Consider the following 18,941-nt stretch of genomic DNA (forward strand, 5'->3'; position numbering starts at 1 on the left):
TATCTACAATTTTTGTTAATATTTTATAGTTAAGTAGAGCAATGGGCCTATATAGTTATCTGGTAGTGACTGGTCTTTTCAGGTTTTGGGAGGACTGTAATGTGGTCATGTAAGAATTGAGGATGAGGAACAATGCCCTTGTAAATAGGGGCTTAAGATTGGGAGGAATGTCTTATAATAAAAATAAGACAGGCCATCTGGGCCCAGTGAATTGTGTGAAGGGAGGTCCTTAACCACGGCAGCCAATTCTTCTGGAGTCAAAATGGCATTGATTGAAGAAATTTGGGAAGGTGACAATTTAGATCATTGTAAAGGGTTAAAAAAAGAGTCAAATTTGTCTTGGGGGGGGGGGGGGGGGGGGGGAAGGTGCCCGGAGTCTGCATTCAAGCAATTGTATAAATGTTCGTAATATTTTCCAAACACCCTGTCAGCTTGTAGGAGAAAATCAGGGAAAGAATGGAATGGGCAAGGTTTGTCTGTTCACCAGCATTCTTTGAGGTTGTTGTGGAAATTTGAAGATGTATTGTCATAATGGCACCCAGTCTTAGTACTTCCGCAGCCCGCTCTAAATAGAGCTGGCTGGGGCAGTCTGAGGCTGGTTGAATCTCGTCTGGTAGTAGAAAATGTCTTGAGGTCGGAGTGTGATGTTTGCGGCGTGGGCATATGTCCGCCCCCACGAGGGGCCCTCTGTGCATTTAGCACAGACGATCGTTGGGGGGGGGGGGGTGCGCTCACTCCGCAAGCACACGGATGGTTATGGACAGATGTGCGTTCTTATCTGGGTCTTGTCTGATCAGCAGGGCTTGGGATTCGTAGCGTACGCCTGTAGATAGCCTCCATTCCACCTTAATAAGGGTATAATCTGGATATGCATTATTCTATGGAATGGCACAGATTAAGGATTCTATCAGGCGATTAATATAAGAGCTTATGATCGGTTAGAGGCAGGGGGGCACTCCCTGCCACGCCCATAAGCCTTTAGCAGCATTGTATGTATTTCTATGCATTGTATTGTATCCATTGTATTATATTCTATTCATGTATTCTATGGGACTTCCTGTTAGAAGGAATGTCCTTATATGGTGTTAGCTGTGTCAAGGGAACATCATGTATTGACCACTCCCATGAGGGAGGTGTTTAACTGGTGCAGTGAGCACTTCCTGTTTGGGTAAATAAAGGGAGCTTGGCTGAGCCAGGAATGGCAATGATGCTGGGGTGATGTTTTGAGAACAAGCTGGTGTGAGGTCTCGTGACTTGAATGAATGGCAGGGAATGAATCTATTTAGCTTAAATATGGATTATTTCATTAAGACTGGATTCTGTGCTTAATAGCACAGGGCAAAATGGCGCTGTGCTCTGCGTACGGCCTATTTTGCTACAACAGGTGGCGAGCCAGGTATTACTATTCGTGGTTTTCCCTGGGCATCAGAGGGGGAATTTGGGGTACGTTCTGATGCATCGGGAAGACCATGCTTTGGAAAGAATAAATTTGACGTATTTTTGAAATAATGAGTTGTGTGCGTGATTGTGTGTGTGTGCGATTGTGTGTGTGTGCGATTGTGTGTGTGCGCGATTGTGTGTGTGCGTGTTCGCGATTGGATGTGTGTGGGACTGTGTATGATTGCATGCGTTTGTGAAATCAAGTGGATTTGATTGTGTATGTGTGTATGCCTGAATGCTGTATGATTGAACAGTTTGTAAGTAAGCAATTGATTTGATTGTTTGACCAGATTGGAAAAGCTATTGTGTAAGATGTTGTCTCTGACCATGTGCTTTGGTGGGGGAAGGGCGATTTGTTTGAGCAGGCATGGCTTTTAAAGATGGCTTCTCTGGCCATGTGGCTTGGGGGAGGGGCAGACAGTGTTGTTGGATCCCTGTATGCGTCTTGAATTTTGTAATATGTTCAATGATCTATGTGAGGAAAAGAAATGGAAACTGTATATTGTGGATGATTTGTCTGTATAGAGGTGGCATTATTCAGCCTGCGATGTGTGCAGGGAGACATTTTGTATTTTCTGAATGTAATGTCCGCATAAGTGTGGCTGATTGAATTGTTTGGCTGATGTAGGAAACATGTGCCCATGATTTACAATGAGGCTGTTTGTTTGAATCAGCATTTTCTTTTGGCTGCTAGCATGAAAATATTTTTTTTTAAGGTTATGTGACCTCACTGTGTATTTTTTAAATGGCTTGTTGCATGAGCTTTGAGAAAATAGTGTTTAATGTTGCGCATGTAACTGAATTTTTTTGTGCTGTTTTGGCAAGAGGTCAGATTTGAAGCAGCCTAAAATGCGGCTCTGGGGGTGACTAGTGTTGAATCCCTGTGCTCATTGTGAGGGGTTCCCACCATCCCTGTGCTCATTGTGAGGGGTTCCCACCATCCCTGTGCTCATTATGAGGGGTTCCCACCATCCCTGTGCTCATTATGAGGGGTTCACACCATAAAAAGGTCTGATTTAAAGGAGCCTAAAGTATGTATGTGTGTGAAGGTTGGTTTTAAAAATGCTCTATAATTGTTTGTTTTTGATGTTCCATGTGTTGTCTTTGTGGAGAGATTCTAGGCAGGTTTTTGGGGGCTGCATCTGGCAGCCATCTTGTTTGCTGCTATGGTCGTTGGCGGCCATTTTGGGAGGTGAAGTCTGTGGGTCGTCTTATAGGAGAAGGTGCAGCCACCTTTCTTTGGGGTGTCATACCATGTGACTGTGTGGTGGAATTTTGCAGCCTTTGGGGCAGATTTCGATGTTTAGTGCGTATTGAGTAGCGCGGTCTTTTCTGTGTTGGGATCTGGTGGACAACATTTTTGTTTTCCTTTGTGTAGTATGGTCTGTCCTGGTAAAAAAAAAGATGATTTCGAGGCGCAGTTAAATTGTTTTTTGCAAGCGTAAATGGCGCCATTGTTTGCTTGGCTTGTTGTCGGCCATTTTGAGATGCAGTTTAAGCGCTATCTTTTGAATAGTGCTTGCGTGCTAGGGCTAATTTGTATACAGGATCTGACTAACCTACCGGCTGACTTTGCAGTGTAAGAGTGGAGGCTTTTGTGTAGAATTTCGTTTTTGGGTGAAAAGACTCTGCTTTACATGCACTGAATTTTGATGGATTGTGGAACTGGTTTGAATGCATTTTTGTGCACAGCGATGTGCGTTTTGGTGTTTGAATATTTGGGAGTTTCCCTGTGGGCAATTAATTGTTTTTGAAGATCGTAGGGTCAGGGGGGATCAACTCCTATTCTGCAGATGGGAGGAGATTGTTTTACCTTTCCTGAACCAAAAGACTTTTGTTTTAAAAGGAGATTCAGTTTTGGCTTTGTTTACTATTGGATAATACTTCCAGGGGATATTTATGTCCATGGATTTTTTTGATGTGTTGTGACGAGGCAATGAAGATAGACTTCCCCCTCCCCTCCCTCTTCCTGTCATTATGTAAATAAACCAGAATTGGGGTTTACAAGCTGAGCATACAACAGGAAGTCCTTTTTCAGCATTTATATATAAGCAGGAAGTCAGTGGGAGAAGTTTTTGAAGTCTTCTGAAAGATTAGCAATGAGATTTGTGTCCTGAAAGGACAACGGAAAATATTTTGGCGTTTAAAAGAGTGTTTTAAAGTTACATTTCAGTCGTTTTTGTGAAGTGTTATACTGTAAATACAGTTTTGGGTATTTTAGAGCAAACAGGGGGGCTTCACCATTATTGTTGACATCTAGACGCAGGTCGAAAGAAGCCATAATATTGTTTTGAAAAGTGGAGGATTTCATGGTGCGTTGTAGTTTGTCTGACGAACACATTTTAGGAGGCTTAATATCGTGAGACAGGTCGGCCGTGTACAATAATCGGAAATCCTGTGCGCGATTGTATTAGCATAAATGTGAGGAGTATTACGATAGCAGCCCGGTAAGTCCGTGTAGAATAATCGGAAGTCCGAGTGTCGGTTATGATTATAAAGGCGCAAGCCATAGCCGCTCCGAAAGTAAAGCACAGGCTGTTCTGGACGCAGAGCTTGCCGAAAAAAGCGATTTGAATCGTCATGGGATGTGACGCCCATGCAGTGCACCAGTCAGACAGCTGCACGCATATGAAGTCTGGGTTTGGGGCTCCGGACATGAGACCCCTTAAAGAATGACATAGGTGGTCAGAGGGTACAGTAAGATGTACTCCTTTGGAAGGTACTCTGGCTGGAGGTACGAGACCTCAGAATAAAGATACCTTAAATGTAGTTCAGATGTGGCTTCAGAAATCTGTAATGATGAGTGTGGATGGAGGTGTGGTACACGCTTTGGTGACCCTCAAAGGAGAACGTTGTATAGCTGGACTATGCAAGGCTCTCACGCTATTCTCATATTTTCCCCATTGTATTTTCTTCTATTGCTGAAAGTGAAGGCAGATTTCCGGCTGGTTTTTGTTTTTTTCATTTTTGTTTTGGATACTATGAATATCTCCCCCACATTTGTATATGAATGTTTGTATGTAGTAACGTGAATATGTTTGAATTTACCGCGGCGATCCTCCGATGCGTCGCGGCTGTAGTATTTTTGTAGAAACGGGGAAAGTTAGGGTTATAGAGGGTTTCGTTTGAATCGGTTTTGAAAGAATGTCATTGAAAATTTACAGGAATGTCATTTTTGTTTGCCATTCTCTGCAGGATAAATATGAGGGATGAAGTAATGATTTCTGCTTATAAGTATTTTTCAGGTCCAAGAAGTTTCTGGAAGTTTCTGTACATAGAGCAGGTGTATGTAGACAGCTGTACACATGGATAAATACAAGTCTAAGGAGGTTAAAGTATCATAGGCTATTTCATTGTTTTCTTCTAACTCCAGTCTGTAATGAGGAAGAAAAGGGGGGAATAAATAAATGTAAAAGTGACAGTTTTTCGAACTAATAACACTAATCTTTCTAATTCTAAATCAAGTTTGTGCCAAGACTGTCTTTCTTTGATATAATTTGAATCGGCAAGCAGCAGTCTGGTGAAGTAGGTTCCCATTTTAGATGAAGAACCTCCCAATGGTTCCAGGTATTACAGGAGATGGTAAGCGATTACAGGGGACAGGGAGACACGCACAGATTGTGCAGTGAACACAGTCCCGAGGTCAGGGTTATTGTCATAAGGTTTGTTTTGGAGGCCAACCGAAACCAGGGTCGTACTCCCCTCATCGGCTGTCACGTCTATTCTCAGGTGATGGGGTGAGTGCGATCACTGTAACATGAACTTCAAAAGGGTTCAGGAGTCTCTCCTGGACCCTGACAAGGTAATTGGTTTTCTTTTTTCCCAACCAGGTGACTGGGTCGTTTGTAAAGAAGCTTGATGGATGAGACCACGCCAGCCACTGCAAGAAGCGGCTCCTCCTCATCAAAGAAATTAGTACCATCTTCGTTTATTTTGTATTTGTTTGTTTACTAAATTTTAGCAGAGGTAACGATGAAAAGCATCCCAAGTTATTATTTAAAGTCTATTTTATGACTAATATGAGATGTCTTTAGAGGGTAGAATTGGTTTTCGTTTTTATGGCTTTTATGGTTTTATGGTTTTTATATGCGTCTTGGGTATCTACAGCTTATAAGGTAATTCAAGAGGTTCATGCGTGGTGGTGAAGCTGTCCCAGCATCATATATCGCGGCCGATCGCAAGGATCTGATGGCACAAGAGAAAGTAGGAATGGCAGGGGCGGCTAGACAGGAATTGTTCACCAACTCCGACCAGGTCTGGGCATGGTTTCCTGCATGTACAAGGTGGGGGGCTTGAGCTTATGATACGATTGAACAATTCACACCTATTGAGGATGGAATGCTTCATGTGACTGTTGAAGCTACAAGGAAGTTCTCACGGTCCAAGGGCGATTTCTGGGAATCTTTGGGGATTTAATTTTTATTTTACAGCGGATCGTGGTTGATGGAAATGGGAATATATATACTCATGTCGTTTTTATTTCTATTCTTTTTATGTCATGATGAGGCGCTCATGTTGCCTGATTTGACGCGCGACCAGAACCGGAGCAGATGACCACATCTCCCTTGATGAGACGCCCCGAAGCCGGACCCGGACAAGACTGAGGACCCCAGACCGATCTGCGATTACTACAGCTCACCAAGTTGTGTCCTCCTTATAAGTCATTTCTCCTGAAGAATAGAGTCTACATGTCAAGCCGTGTTTTCCTTTTTATGGACTGTAAAGACTTATTTAGTTTCTAGGTGTAAGAAGACTATCAAGATTTGAAGGACAAATGGGAGCAATATGACAAAAAGGAGGACTGTTGTGGAAATTTGAAGATGTATTGTCATAATGGCACCCAGTCTTAGTACTTCCGCAGACCGCTCTAAATAGAGCTGGCTGGGGCAGTCTGAGGCTGGTTGAATCTCATCTGGTAGTAGAAAATGTCTTGAGGTCGGAGTGTGATGTTTGCAGCGTGGGCATATGTCCACCCCCACGAGGGGCCCTCTGTGCATTTAGCACAGACGATCGTTGGGGAGGGGGGGGGTGCGCTCACTCCGCAAGCACACGGATGGTTATGGACAGATGTGCGTTCTTATCTGGGTCTTGTCTGATCAGCAGGGCTTGGGATTCGTAGCATACGCCTGTAGATAGCCTCCATTCCACCTTAATAAGGGTATAATTTGGATATGCATTATTCTATGGAATGGCGCAGATTAAGGATTCTATCAGGCGATTAATATAAGAGCTTATGATCGGTTAGAGGCAGGGGGGGGCACTCCCTGCCACGCCCATAAGCCTTTAGCAGCATTGTATGTATTTCTATGCATTGTATTGTATCCATTGTATTATATTCTATTCATGTATTCTATGGGACTTCCTGTTAGAAGGAATGTCCTTATATGGTGTTAGCTGTGTCAAGGGGACATCATGTATTGACCACTCCCATGAGGGAGGTGTTTAACTGGTGCAGTGAGCACTTCCTGTTTGGGTAAATAAAGGGAGCTTGGCTGAGCCAGGAATGGCAATGATGCTGGGGTGATGTTTTGAGAACAAGCTGGTGTGAGGTCTCGTGACTTGAATGAATGGCAGGGAATGAATGGTAAGTGAATCTATTTAGCTTAAATATGGATTATTTCATTAAGACTGGATTCTGTGCTTAATAGCACAGGGCAAAATGGCGCTGTGCTCTGCGTACGGCCTATTTTGCTACAACAAGGTTTATTGGAAAATGTGTAGAATTTCTGTTTGGCCCAGAGGAGAGATTTGGAGCATCTATTCATATCTAGAGTTTTCAAACGTTTGCGTAAAGAGGTAACTGTGTGCAGGCGTACCATTGTAGGGGAAGCAAGCAGTAGTTTTTTCATTTTATGTAGCTGGGAAAGGATAGAAGACTGCTGCAAAGCTGTGTCTTTTTTTAGGCGAGAGCCAGCCAAAATGCACTGACCTCTAAAATACATCTTATGCATTTACCAGAGGGTGTAGACCTCTGCCACAGTGTTTTCATTTAGGTGAAAAAACTCAGACAATTCTTGGGATAGTTGGTTCCTAATAACCGGGTTATGAAGAAGGGAATCATTAAGATGCCAATGACAGGTCCTACTTGAGGGTGAGGATAGCGTGAGGTTGAGTTGAACAGAGGAATGATCAGACCAGGTAATGGAATTCATTTCCAAGGTGACCTCGGACGTCAGTAACAAGGATGTGACAAAAAAGATAAGCCTAGTCTGGAATACATTTTGTGGGGTGGGGAGTAAAATGCGAATTGTTTATGTGTAGGAAGTTTCAATCGTCACATGTCTAATAAATTGTGAGATCTAATGAGTTTACGGAAGGAGGTAGATTGATGATCAACTTTAGCAGAGGAAGTAGAAGAAAAAAGTGTGCGTCTGTCTCTTTTAGGGAACATGGTCATATTGAAGTCATCTCCAATAATCATAAAAATTTGTGATAAATTTCCAAGCTTACCGAGCACATAGTGAGGAACTGTATCTGACCTGAATTGGGAGAGTAAACATTAATTAAGGTGAATGAACATGATAGGTAATCACAGTCCAGGAAGATAAACCTGCCATGGGGGTCCAAAATAGGAAGATTCCACTCTCAGGAGACAGGAGCTTTTAATCAACCCCACCCCTGCTTTCCCAGAAGGGCCAGAGGCCATGAAAGAGGTAGGAAAATGCTTAGCGGCAAATTTAAAGGAACCCCCTGGACGGAAATGGGTCTCCTGGACTAGGATTACGTCAGCTGCTGAGGATTTTAACTCCTTCAAAGCCAACCATCTTTTATGAATGGAGTTCAAACCCTTCACAGGAGTCCACGACCACAGTTGTGGATACAGGATAGGAGCATGGGGGCCTCCAGACTGACTGGAGTGATCCCGCCATCTTCTAGCAAGGATAATAAAACAAATGTGAGGTTTGAAACAAAATAAACTATAAAATCAACCAATGGGCATGGGACAAAAAGATCAAGATCGATGTTGTGGATGGCCTTGTATGTTGTGATTAGCATTTTGAATTTTATACGGGGAAGCCAGTGAATAGAGTGTCTGAGAGGAGCAGCAGTCACAGATCAGTTAGGGAAGTGTATTAGTCTAGCATTAGCATTTATAATAGACTGAAGGGGGATAGTCTGCGTAAGGGTAGGCCATAAAAAGGAGTTGCAGTAGTCAAGATGGGAAATAATTTAAGGAGTGAATAAGTTGCTTTGTGGTTTCAGTCAGGAAGGGTCGAATTCTGGAGATGGTGCAGAGGTTAAGGCGGCAGGATTTAGCCAGTGACTGGATGTGGGGGCTGAAGGAGAGGTTAGAGTCAAGGATTACACCCAGCACCCTGGTATGTGTGAAGAGGGACCAATGGTTGTGCTATTGATCTTAACGGTAAAGTCATGGTGGGGGGACCGGGAAGGAGGAAATATAACAAGCTCTAACAAGTTTTAGAAAGATTGAGTTTGAGAAAGTTGGGTGACATCCATACCAATATGTCATTCAATAAGTTGAGGATGTGAGGAGATAGAGGGGGTAAGTTGAGGAGTGGAGAGATAGATCTGGGTAAGTAAGGGCAAATTTCTCGATCACCCACCGTCTCAGGGGTTCCCCGAATTCACAGATTTGGCAGCGTTCCCTGTTTTCCAGATCCTGCTGGGACTGGAGTTGGGAGACAGAATGTTTTAGGGCTGCATTAACTTCTAGAACATGGACATATTGTACCAGATCATTATTTTTTTTCCAAGCATGTCAGTACCCCAAGTGTTCTATCTCACCTCTCAGTTCTTGAGCAAGTTTCCCTACTTCCCGGGTAATATTGCGTGTCAGGCTTTTTCAGGAGGGATTGCAGCTTTGTGTCCAGCACTTCCACTGTTAGGGGGAACGACAACCCTGCTATTGGAATGGATGGGATCTGTAAATAAGCATCCCTGTCTGCATCGAGCAGGTCCGCAGGGTCCGGCAGGTCATCCTGTATTCTCGAGGTCGGGGATTCAGGCCTATGCAGGAAGTGGTCCAGAGTCTGGGAAGACTGCAGCTTCATGGTGGGTAAAGGAGATGTTTGTTTGGGCCCAAACTTCCCCATGGGTTGCCTGGAGGTAGCGGTGGGATGTGAGGAAGACTCTCATGGCAGTGTGAGCTCTGGGTAGCTGTGCGAGAGTAGAAGAAGGCATCGGTGGATGAGAGCAGACAAATTACATGTCCGCCATCATCCGAAGCCACGCATGTGCACTGTTATTCGGTTCCTTATATTTCCCAATGTTCAAAAGTTCTGGTGCGAACTGAACAGGGGGTCGTTCGGCACTTTCCTAGGGCCTGCAGCAAAGAACATCCCAGGCGATCCCCCAAATGTAGCACTGCCCCCTTGGGGGTTGTTTATAATTACATGTTCTTCTGTGCCGCCTTGACCCTGTGAACTTTCCAGCCCTCCTGACACTCTAGGTTCAGCCATGTTGTATATACCTTTAAATAACACGCTCACACAATACAGATGGCTTTAGCTCTCTAAGATTTACTTAATCAAAAAAAGAGTATTAAGGTATTGGTCAGCCAAGCCCTGGATAAACAGCCAATACTCAGTTGAAATAGTTCTCAAATTATATCAGAACAATATCAATGTACAGTACACAGTAACAGATAATAAATGAATGGATTTTCCAAGAAGGCAATTACCGGTAGGTGCTGTAAATATTACTACTGCTAAAGGGCAACCCCAAAAGAAAAGCAATCCGCTGCTCCAGGTGTATGCAATACCTTGATTAGAACCAAGTAGGAGTGCTAGCCCTGGCTCGCCTCCATAAAAACTTGAGAAGAAGAAGAAATGGCTGCACATCCAAAGTTTCCAAAAGTGTCTTTTATTGCAGATGGTCAAAATACACCTGCTGTTAATCACGTAGATGCGTTTCACATATCTGATCTGTGATCAGTTGGGACTCAAACAAACAACAATTCCTAAGTGTGGCACAGTGATAAGCAATCAAGGCAAAGTAGCTAGTTTTGACCAATAGCAATCCTTTAGGCCAGCCCTCAAATTTTCCACTCGCCTACTCGCATTTTGCGAGTGGAAAATGAGGGCTGGCGAGGAGCTGGGCTGCCTGGCAGGGGGGGGGGGCGAGCACCGTCGGCGGGTGGGGTTGATCCGGAGACATTCTCCCATCCTGATGTGGAAGAGGAGTTACTAGCTGCAGAATTCGGGGAGCTCTCTCTCATACAGTGTGGTGATAGTTCCCCCTCCCCCCCTTCTCTCTGCACAGACGGGAGACCAGTGAGAGAGCTGGTCAGTTTCTCTGCCTGTGTTGTGAACTTGTGACCCCAGTGCACATGGATGATGGAGCCGTCGGATCGTGGCTTCAGCAGCTGACCCAGCTACTGTGTCAGATATAAATACCGATCCTCACTGTGTCTCCTTGCAAACCTCATGCCATGGCTTATCTGTGCTCCAGCTTTCCCAATTTGTTTCTCCTATCTCTTTGTTATCTGAAATAAAGACTCTTTAGTAATTGACCCTCTGTGTCCTTGCTAGGAGAGAACTGTGCTTTTCTTCTCTGCTTCAGCCCAGATTCATACCAGTGCGATTAGAGACGTCACATGCGATTTGCACCCGCACCTGTGGTGCCGATCGCATGCGATGTCTGTGAGATGCAAGTTCAGCCATACAGTTGTAGTTGGATTGGTACACAAAAAAATTGCAGGGACTTGTTTTTCCTGCACTAGAATCAGATCACATGAGTGTTCTCACCTATGCAATCTGATTCCTGTGCGAGTTAACAGCTCACACTGCGATCTGTGAACTAAACTGGGGGTGTTGTTAACAATCTATTGACACCCGCAGCGCTTTTCAGAGGGCAGTGTGAACTGCCCACAGAAGATATACGATGCGGCAACCGGCGCTGGAATCGCACTGGTTCCCGCATCGCATCTGTGTGAACCCGGGCTGAAATAACACATGTACACTGCTGCTTACCTAAATGGTTAAGGCTGCACTCACACCTGAGCGTATTTTTTTTCAGACAGAACGTCATGTGTTTTTACCACAATTTTTGCTGCGTTTTTTGCCCTGATTTTGTACAGGTCAAAAGTTCACCAATGTAAAAAGCAAAAAAAAAGCCTGTAATCTGCCTATAAAGAAGTTCATGTACTTTCTTAGTCTGACATGGCCAGCGCAGGTCGCCAACCCTGCCCCAAAGCACCTACCCCCCATGTTGAGGACATGCGGCCTGGTGCGGTTAAAGTGGAGTTCCACCCATAAATATAACATTACATCAGTTTTAAAAAAATGTCATTAGTCCTTTAAGAATTTTTTATTTATTTTTTTGATGCCTTCAAAGTGTTGTTGCTAGGCAGAATAGTTAATCTTCCCACTTCCTGCACCTAGGTGCTTAAGCTTCCTAACCTACACCGCACAGACTCCTGGGAATGTAGTGGGTGTAACTTTCCAGGAGTCTGTGCACTCCCCAGTCTCGAAGAATCATGTGACTTGGACAGTACAGGTGCTGAAACCTAATACACTGCTTGTGCAGCACGGAGCATGTGCGAGATCTGTAAGGCTGAAATCCAGGAAGTCATACAGTCTGGCTTAATGATGCCCACACTTAAGATGGCCCCAGTCAATTTCTATTTTATAAAGTGTCTAAATGCTGTAACAACCTAACAAAACGGACCTTAGTTTACAGACTAACTTTACTAGAATACATTAAGCTTGTGTATTACAGGGGTATTTATATTTAAAAAGTGAAATTGTGGCCGGTACTCCGCTTTAAGGAGGGGGGCGCTCGCTCGGCCCAACCCCCTTTCCTGACCGACCGGGCTGCATGCTCGGATAAGGAGGGTCTGGTATGAATTTTGGGGGGAACCCCCACGCCGTTTTTCGGCGTACGGGGGTTCCCCTTAAAATCCATAGCAGATCCAAGGGCCTGGTATGCCGGTTTTTTATTTGAAATTTGGCATGGAGTTCCCCCTCAAGATTCATACCAGACACAGTGCTTGGAATTGGCAGGGATCCAAGTCGGATCCCCGTTCAATATCGTGCCGCGGCTAAACGCAACCGCAGCTAACCGCACTGTACAAATACAGCTGATCGCTGTGCCTGCAGTGTTGAATTTCAGGAGAACATAAACATGCTTTTAACTGTGGCAGAACAGCCGTCCATGTGAAAGGGGCATTATACATTGTACTTTGTGATTAGGACTTTATCAAGTATGTTGGAAAGTCTGTATTGTTTTTTTATTTGCAATTTTATTTGCAGTTTATTACAATGCATAGTCTTAGAATTACTTACCTTCCATGTTATTTTCATGTTATTGGGTTTAGTACCTTCTCCCCGAACATCAATAGGGTTGTTTAAAGGTGCTATGGTGAATACAAAGAATACAATTTAACTTGTGTAACTGTCCTGGCTCATTCTACATCAAGAATAGCCATACATATTAAATAGTTTCTCAGTCTCCTGATATTCAATTCTGGAAATTCAAAATCTGACTAGGTAATATCACTGATGGCTTACAACTGAAACCAATCTGGACAGCAGTAGTTCAACTGTAAGGATCGTTGGTGTTAAAAATTGGTTATATAACCCTGGTCTACACGAAAAGTAAAGTAACATATGACTGAAGAATACAGTATATCTCAATGAATTATTATAAAGATGTTTTAATCTCTTGTCACATTGACATGGGTATGCACTGTATAATACATTTATGAAACACAACCATTTCAATACACTACTTACTTATTGGGGCTATAAGATAAGTCTCACTCCATAACCCCTACTCGTTCTGCCTTCAATTAAATGCATGTTCATTCCCGGATCCCATTCATATTGCTATACTCTGTGGCAAAAGGGCAAGAAAAGGGGGCACCACATAGAGCAGAGACTCAAAAAACTCAACTGGTAAGGAGTGGACCTAGTAACTGCTTCACTATATGCCAGATGGGTAGGGAATATTCACCTCCAAAATGAATTTTAGCGGTGCGGCTGTTGGGAAAATGTAAGATTCACTAGTCTCTAACTATACCTAATGTGAGATTATCACCTGCTTCTGGTGTCCTAATGCGGTCTGACGGCTTGCTTCCATTGCTTGGTCCCAGCTCATTCACTGCAATAACTCGAAACTGGTAATTTACATAAGGAGAAAGGTCCAGGTATGCTGAGTTTTCAGTTCCACCAACCCGTTTTAGTTCATGCCATATTCCAGGTTCAAAATTATCTTCCTCAAACTCTATGATGAACTCTAAAAGATATTAAAAAAATATACTTTTGAATTGGAAAACAAAATGCTAGTGAAAGGTACATTCCCTGGCAACATCTGTTCTTTAGGAAAAGGTATTGACTGTAACATTCCCTGCACATTCCCCCAACCTGTTTGTAAATACATTTTGTCTGATTGAACTGCTGAATAATTTTGAAGATAATTGTTTATTAACAGTGTTGGACCTGTTTTTTTAACCATTTGTAATTATTTATTTGTATATGCAAATGGGTTTTAGGTATAGCACTGTACTGTACGTATATATTATAATGTTTATAAATGAATCATTAGCATTCTGAACAACCAGGAATATGTGTGAAATATGTGTGAATAAAGGGAAGACACAGGGATGAATTTGTAAACAGTAAAGATGTTTGGAGAACAGTGATGATGTAAAGTTAGGGTGTTACATACTACCATAGTTAGTCGGGTTGAAAAAAGACACAAGTCCATCCAGTTAAAAAAATAAAAATAATGCAATCCCATATACACAATCCTTCACCCATAGTTGATCCAGAGTAAAGCCTCGCACACACGCTCGGTTTACTCGGCAAGTGTGTGTACGAGGCTTTCGGGTTTCTCAACAAGAAAACTGCCCAGAATCTAGACAAGAAAAATAGAGAACATTCTCTCTATTTTCTCGTCGTGAGATTCTCGGCAGATTTCCTGCTGAGAAACCCGAAAGTGTGCATACTTACCTGTCGCTGTGGAAACCCACGCATGCTCGAAATGACTTTGACACATGCGCGGTAGCTTCCTAGGCATAAGTAGGGTGCAGCATGATGGCGCCGACGGCATCGAATTTTAACGAGCGCATGCTCGTCGTACGCGATGACGTCACAGCGTTCTTGCCTTTCAAAAGAACCACGGTTCTTTAGAAAGGAGTGTCTGTTCACTCAGGCTGCAAGAGATTCTTGCCAAGAATCTCGTCGGGAAAAACTGACGAGATTCTGGTCCATGTGTACAGGGCTGAAGGCAAAACACCCCAGCAAAGCATGATCCAATTTGTAACAGCAGGGGAAAAAATTGCTTCCTGATCCCTTGAGAGGCAATCAGATTTTCTCTGGATCAACTTACGTATAAATGTTATATTATGTACATTAAGGAAAGAATCCAGGCCTTTTTTAAAGCAATCTACTGAGATGGAAAGAACCACCTCTGGAGGGGAGTCTATTCCACATTTTCACAGCTCTTATTGTGAAGAAACCTTTCCATATTTGGAGATTAAATCTTTTTTTCTTTAGACGTAAAGAGTGCCCCTTGTTCTCTGTGATGACTTTAAATTTAGGTTTGATTTAGGTTCTACCTTCTCATCTGGCAAGTGCTCAGTGAGGTCTTTAGGATGTGTATTTTCCATTCTTCATGAGCCGGGAGAGGATAAGTATGGCTATGAAAAACCAGATGAGCGCTGGCTTCCTATTCATACGGTGGACACCATTATAAGTGTAATTTCTATGCTAGCAGATCCCAATGGAGACTCCCCAGCCAACGTTGATGCAGCAAAAGAGTGGAGAGAAGACCGTAATGGAGAATTTAAAAGGAAAGTTGCACGCTGTGTAAGAAAAAGCCAAGAGACTGCTTTTGAGTGACATTTTAAGCAGTAGCTAGTAGCTCCACAATTTCAGGGCATGCAAGATTGGAGTCTGGTGGCATACATGGCGATTTAGGTTCCACCTTCTCATCTGGCAAGTGCTCAGTGAGGTCTTTAGGATGTGTATTTTTCCTTCTGCCCTTAAAATGAAACCTGTCTTCTCTATGCAGAAACGGCCACTTATAATGTTAACGAATAAATCATTTTAATTCCAAAAAAAAAAAAAGTGAAAAACTCAACACCAAGTTCACTATATGGACCCCTTATGTATTTATACATTTTGATCATTTCCCCCTTAACCATTTTTATTGGCAAGACTGGCAAAAAACACACCAGGTGTCTACCCTAGTTGTAGCATTTGAAAGAGTGGGGTGGAGAGAGAAAAACACAAAGAAAGAAACCGTTTCCTTCACCTTTTCAATTTATTGTTTGCCCTTCTCTTTTATAACTATTCCACTTGCTGTAAATTTAAATGTACCCCAAGCATTTACAGTTAGATAAGTGGTGGAGTACACAGTGGACGAGCAGTGTATGCCATGAATCACAGGAGCAAAGGGAAGCTGAACTAGGACCTCTACAAAAAAATGCATGCTATCAATTAGCTTTTAGCAGCCACTCCTGCCCCGCATGCTGCCCTAGGCTGTGGCTTGGCAGTAAATCTGGATCTGCCCATATAGTCAAGTATTTAACCAATAAGAGATATCCCTCCAAAAAAACTGTTTCTCAATTCAGACAGCCATGGGATGGCTGGTGCCTGGGTAGGGTTGTGGACAAAGGCAACATAATCCACATAGGCCCATCACTTGCACTGTCCCTAGACTAGGCTCAATAGATCAAATGTATAATTGGGTATATAGTGGGAGGATTTCTAAAAATGAATGTAAGGTTTATAAACCAAAATGACGTGCATTATGTTAGTATGAATTATAATCCCCAGCACTTTGCTAAATCCTTGCCAAAATAATAAAATTAGCCAACATTTGTAGAGAAATTGAGATGCTTAAAGTGGAACTCCAGGCAAACAGCTAAATACACTGATAATATACATTTAAGGGAGCTGCTTTATTGGCCTAAAGGATTTGCATTTCTGTCCATCTAGTCCTGACAGCTCTGACATATAGCACAGCCCTGTCTAGCAGAATTTTCTCTACAGCTGTTACTTACATGCCCTCTCTCTTATCCCCAGCCTGTGACACAGACTGATTAGCTCATACCCCTCTCTCATCCTGCCCTTTCCTTTTATCAGCATAATCTTTAACATATGAACCTTGTACTGCTTTTCCTATTCTGCTATCCAGGGAATTGCAAAAATCTTATACCAAATAAATCAATTGCAGTTATTTGTATTGCCTGTATTAAAACTGAGTTCCTTTTATTATGTATTGATCAATAAAGTGCTACATTAAGTTCAACTTTATGCACTTCAATACGGACACTTTCACTACCTTCCTTCTCAGGCCAATTTCTGCTACAATTCTTTGATTAAAAATAAACATACATTTTCTGTTAAAGAAAAAATAACACAAATCAGCATATATGATTTAGTCTGTGTAGATGTTATAGAGCAGGGGTGGCAAACCGCCGTGCATAATATAATAAAGTAAAAAGAAATTCAAGTGTACATATATTGGGGCAGATCCACAAAGCACTTACGCCGGCGTATCTTGTATATGTTTTGCTATGCAAATATGCAAATGAGGGAGATACGGCGATCCACAAAAGTACGTTTGTCCGGCACAGGCTACGCACTATGCGTGTAAGCTGTACATCCGGTCTAAAGTTACCCCTCATAAAAGCAGCTTTAACTTTGCACCAGACGTGTGCAGGTCAGCTTCAGCAGCACCGTTAGGGACGAGCTGAGCAGCCACACTTGCAGAACAACAATCTGTATGCCAACATGCCAGGGGCATCCATGGTCATAGCTATACTACTGGCTTTAGATGCGCACAGAAGGAGGAGGGCACGGGAGAGGATCTACCGACCGCGCATAAACGTCTTTGGCATGGGTGATTCGGAGGTGTATCACATCTTCAGATTCAGCCCTACTGCCATCCTGGAATTAACCACAAACCCTGAAAGATGACATCACCAGCCAGACACAACCGCTCACATGCAGTAGAGCCACTGGTCAAGGTCCTGGCAAACACTGCATTTCCTTGCCAGTGGCTTGTTTCAGCGTGAAAGTGGAGTTGTGGCTGGGATGGCACAATCCTCCATTAGCAGATGTGTGCACCAGGTTGTTCCCGCAATCCTCAGATGCATGGCCAATCAAATCATCAGACCCACCCAGGAGCATCTGCGGGTGAAGGCAATGCGTTATTTCTACAGAATTGCCAGATTCCCACGCACCGTGGGGGCCATTGATTGCACCCATGTGGCACTACGGCCCCAGTGACACAGAGCACCTATACCGCAATCGTAAGCACTGGCATTCCATCAACGTACAGGTGATAGCCGATGCCCAATGCCTCATATGGCACGTCCGTGCCAAACACCCAGGGTCCAGCCACGACAGCTACATATACCGTCAAAGCCCCATCCCAACAGATTGAGTCTGAAAGAGTGACTCCTCCCCAGGGCTAGAACTGAGCTCCAGTTGTAATCGGCGTACGGATCCTAGCAGTAGGACGTACGGCTCCTGGAGCCAGACAGGCAGGGTTTCCACCCCCAGCTTCAGCTTCAGCCTGATCCAACTCCCTGTCACTGCTATCTGCTCTCCCCGGCCTCTGCTTGTCAGATCTCCACCGCAGACTTTCCATCTGGCTTCCCCCGGCCCACCCTGATGCCCCCTGGCTTCCTCCTTCTTCCTCTCCATAGGGAAGCCTACAGGTAAGCCCCTGCTCTCAGGGCCATCTACTGGATCGTTGGCGGCCGTCCTTTTCAGGACAAGCCGCCACAGCAACCCAGTTAGTTCGGCTCTCCCCTTCTCCTTACCCCCCTCTTCTATACCCCCACATTACCATCAAGGCATCCCCCCACCACCTTCCCGCCTAAACCTCCGGCCGTTTTTTCAGCGCTTCTCTGGACATCCGCGCCGGCCTGTGGAGAACCGCGGTAGCCGCGATCTAGGAAAGACCGCGGCTTCACCCGCGGCCTAGCGGTGCGCCGCTTCCCACACCCGGCAATCTTCCACCAAACTGCCCAGAACCCCCCTCCCCCCCTTACCCCTGAAGGATACCTGTCTTCCACGGGCAACGACTGAGCATTACACAGATCCACCAAAAGATAGCCCCAGCCTGGTTCCTGCTGCCTGATTGGTGGCCATCTTGCTACACCCAGCAACAAGGATACCCCTCATCCCCACTCCCCCCCTCTTAATACAATCTGAACTTGATCCAGGGCTTTGCTGATCGCCTGTCAAGGGGTCAGGAAGGAATTTTTTCCCCAGCCATAGCATATTGGCACAGCTTGGCCAGGTTTTTTTTGCCTTCCTCTGGACCAAAGCCAGGAGGGAGGATTAAGTTAATCTTCCCTCCATCACCCTAAAAAAATCCCCCCCCCCAACCCTGGCGACCATGGTTAATCTGCAATATTCCGCAGAAACGATATGGGGTCTGAGGCGTTTTGCCGCAATACTACCAGCCATCACCAAAAAAGTCCTAAGAATTGAGCGATTATTGAGAATCGATCGACGATCGACTGTCAACAATCTCAGCCATTTACCCAAGCCTAAGCACATATTATGTGCTTTAAT

At 44.0% G+C, this 18,941-nt stretch overlaps 1 protein-coding gene across 1 annotated transcript in view; it reads right to left on the reverse strand.

Moving 5' to 3' along the window:
• Positions 1-18,941, reverse strand: part of LOC120914249 (neuronal cell adhesion molecule-like) — a 507,806-nt gene that overhangs the window by 356,055 nt on the left and 132,810 nt on the right. Inside the window, exons 4-5 of the mRNA XM_040324873.1 lie at positions 13,441-13,638; positions 12,687-12,757 (exon numbers count right to left, since the gene is read on the reverse strand). Coding sequence (XP_040180807.1) covers positions 12,687-12,757; positions 13,441-13,638 — 269 coding nt within the window. The remainder of the gene's footprint in view (positions 1-12,686; positions 12,758-13,440; positions 13,639-18,941) is intronic.

This window comes from Rana temporaria, chromosome 9 (genome assembly GCF_905171775.1).
Source record: "Rana temporaria chromosome 9, aRanTem1.1, whole genome shotgun sequence".
NCBI lineage: Eukaryota > Metazoa > Chordata > Amphibia > Anura > Ranidae > Rana > Rana temporaria.